Consider the following 1,443-nt stretch of genomic DNA (forward strand, 5'->3'; position numbering starts at 1 on the left):
TTATTATTGTTATTATTATTAATTTTATACAGACCTCCTGTTAGACAAGAAGCCTCTAAAGAGTGACCTTTTTAGGTTATTCAATAGTTCTGCTGCCCAGTACATGCTCATTGGTACTGCACTTGATGTTCAAGTGGATGACCTGCTACCTACTCCAATGGCAGCCTCTGATAAGCTCATACTAGTGTTCCAGAGATGGATAGACTCCAATAAAGGAGTGACTTGGAGGAAAGTACTTCAAATTTGTGAAGATTATCCGGACAAATTTGTAAAAGCAAAAGCTGATCTTGAAAGTTTTCTTTCATTTGATAGAGCATATCACAAATATGATTTACATTTAAAAGATGGTAATAATACTAAAAATTATAAATTATAATTACATGATTCAGTTTACATGTATCTTTTTATCATTTTTGTATAGATACAAGCGCTAAAGCTGAGGAATTTGATAAAGAAAGTAAGAAATAAGTTTTTATTGTATGGTATTAACACTGAATTTTTATTAATAATAATTATAACTGATTTATAATTATCATTAATTTTTGAAATAGAAAATTGGCTGGAGGAAAGTGAAGTTAAGCTAAAAGTCACTGATACCATGCATGATGCTGGAGCTGATAGTTCACAACACCTACTTAATGAGCCACCACCTGAGAAAGCCACTGATAGTACACAAGAAATTGAAAGTAAAGAATAAAGAAATAAAATTTTATTACATTAATTGCTTACTCGTAATTAATATTATTTTGTGTATAATAGGTACTGTTGCTACTGCTACTGAAACTGATGAAATTGATACAGAAAGTAAGAAATAAGCTTTTATTACATTAATTGCTAACTCGTAATTAATATTCTATCACTTGTGCATAATAGGCACTGTTGCTACTGCTACTGTAACTAATGAAATTGATACAGAAAGTAAAGAAATAAGATTTTCTTTCATTAATTGCTAACTCGTAATTAATATTATTTTGTGTATAATAGGTACTGTTGCTACTGCTACTGAAACTGATGAAATTGATACAGAAAGTAAGAAATAAGCTTTTATTACATTAATTGCTAACTCGTAATTAATATTCTATCACTTGTGCATAATAGGCACTGTTGCTACTGCTACTGTAACTAATGAAATTGATACAGAAAGTAAAGAAATAAGATTTTCTTTCATTAATTGCTAACTCGTAATTAATATTATTTTGTGTATAATAGGTACTGTTGCTACTGCTACTGAAACTAATGAAATTGATACAGAAAGTAAAGAAATAAGATTTTATTACATTAATTGCTTATTCTTCTAATACTTGCGTATAATAGGTACTGTTGCTGTAGCTGGTGTAATTGATACAGAAAGTAAGAAATAAGTTTTTGTTAATACCTTATTTGTTCAATTAAATGCCTGAGCATTTATTGTATCATCTGTCAAAAAATGAAAAATGCCAGCAA

At 29.0% G+C, this 1,443-nt stretch overlaps 1 protein-coding gene across 1 annotated transcript; it reads left to right on the forward strand.

The window, feature by feature from the left end:
- The first annotated feature begins 42 nt into the window (after window positions 1-42).
- LOC109591968 (uncharacterized) lies at window positions 43-953 on the forward strand. The gene is made up of 5 exons (XM_020007553.1): window positions 43-347; window positions 422-457; window positions 552-686; window positions 760-804; window positions 874-953. The coding sequence occupies exons 1-5, from the start codon at window positions 104-106 to the stop codon at window positions 951-953; spliced, it is 540 nt and encodes a 179-aa protein (XP_019863112.1). The 5' UTR covers window positions 43-103.
- The last annotated feature ends 490 nt before the right edge of the window (window positions 954-1,443 follow it).

Source organism: Amphimedon queenslandica, unplaced genomic scaffold (assembly GCF_000090795.2).
Source record: "Amphimedon queenslandica unplaced genomic scaffold, v1.1 AMPQUscaffold_6697_Cont21347, whole genome shotgun sequence".
NCBI classification, from domain to species: Eukaryota; Metazoa; Porifera; class Demospongiae; order Haplosclerida; family Niphatidae; genus Amphimedon; species Amphimedon queenslandica.

Coding starts and splice junctions, on each gene's coding strand:
- LOC109591968 (XM_020007553.1), top strand. CDS start 104: ATGCTCATTGGTACTGCACTTGATGTTCAAGTGGATGACCTGCTACCT. Junction 348..421: donor TGATTTACATTTAAAAGATG/GTAATAATACTA, acceptor ATTTTTGTATAG/ATACAAGCGCTAAAGCTGAG. Junction 458..551: donor TGAGGAATTTGATAAAGAAA/GTAAGAAATAAG, acceptor TTTTTGAAATAG/AAAATTGGCTGGAGGAAAGT.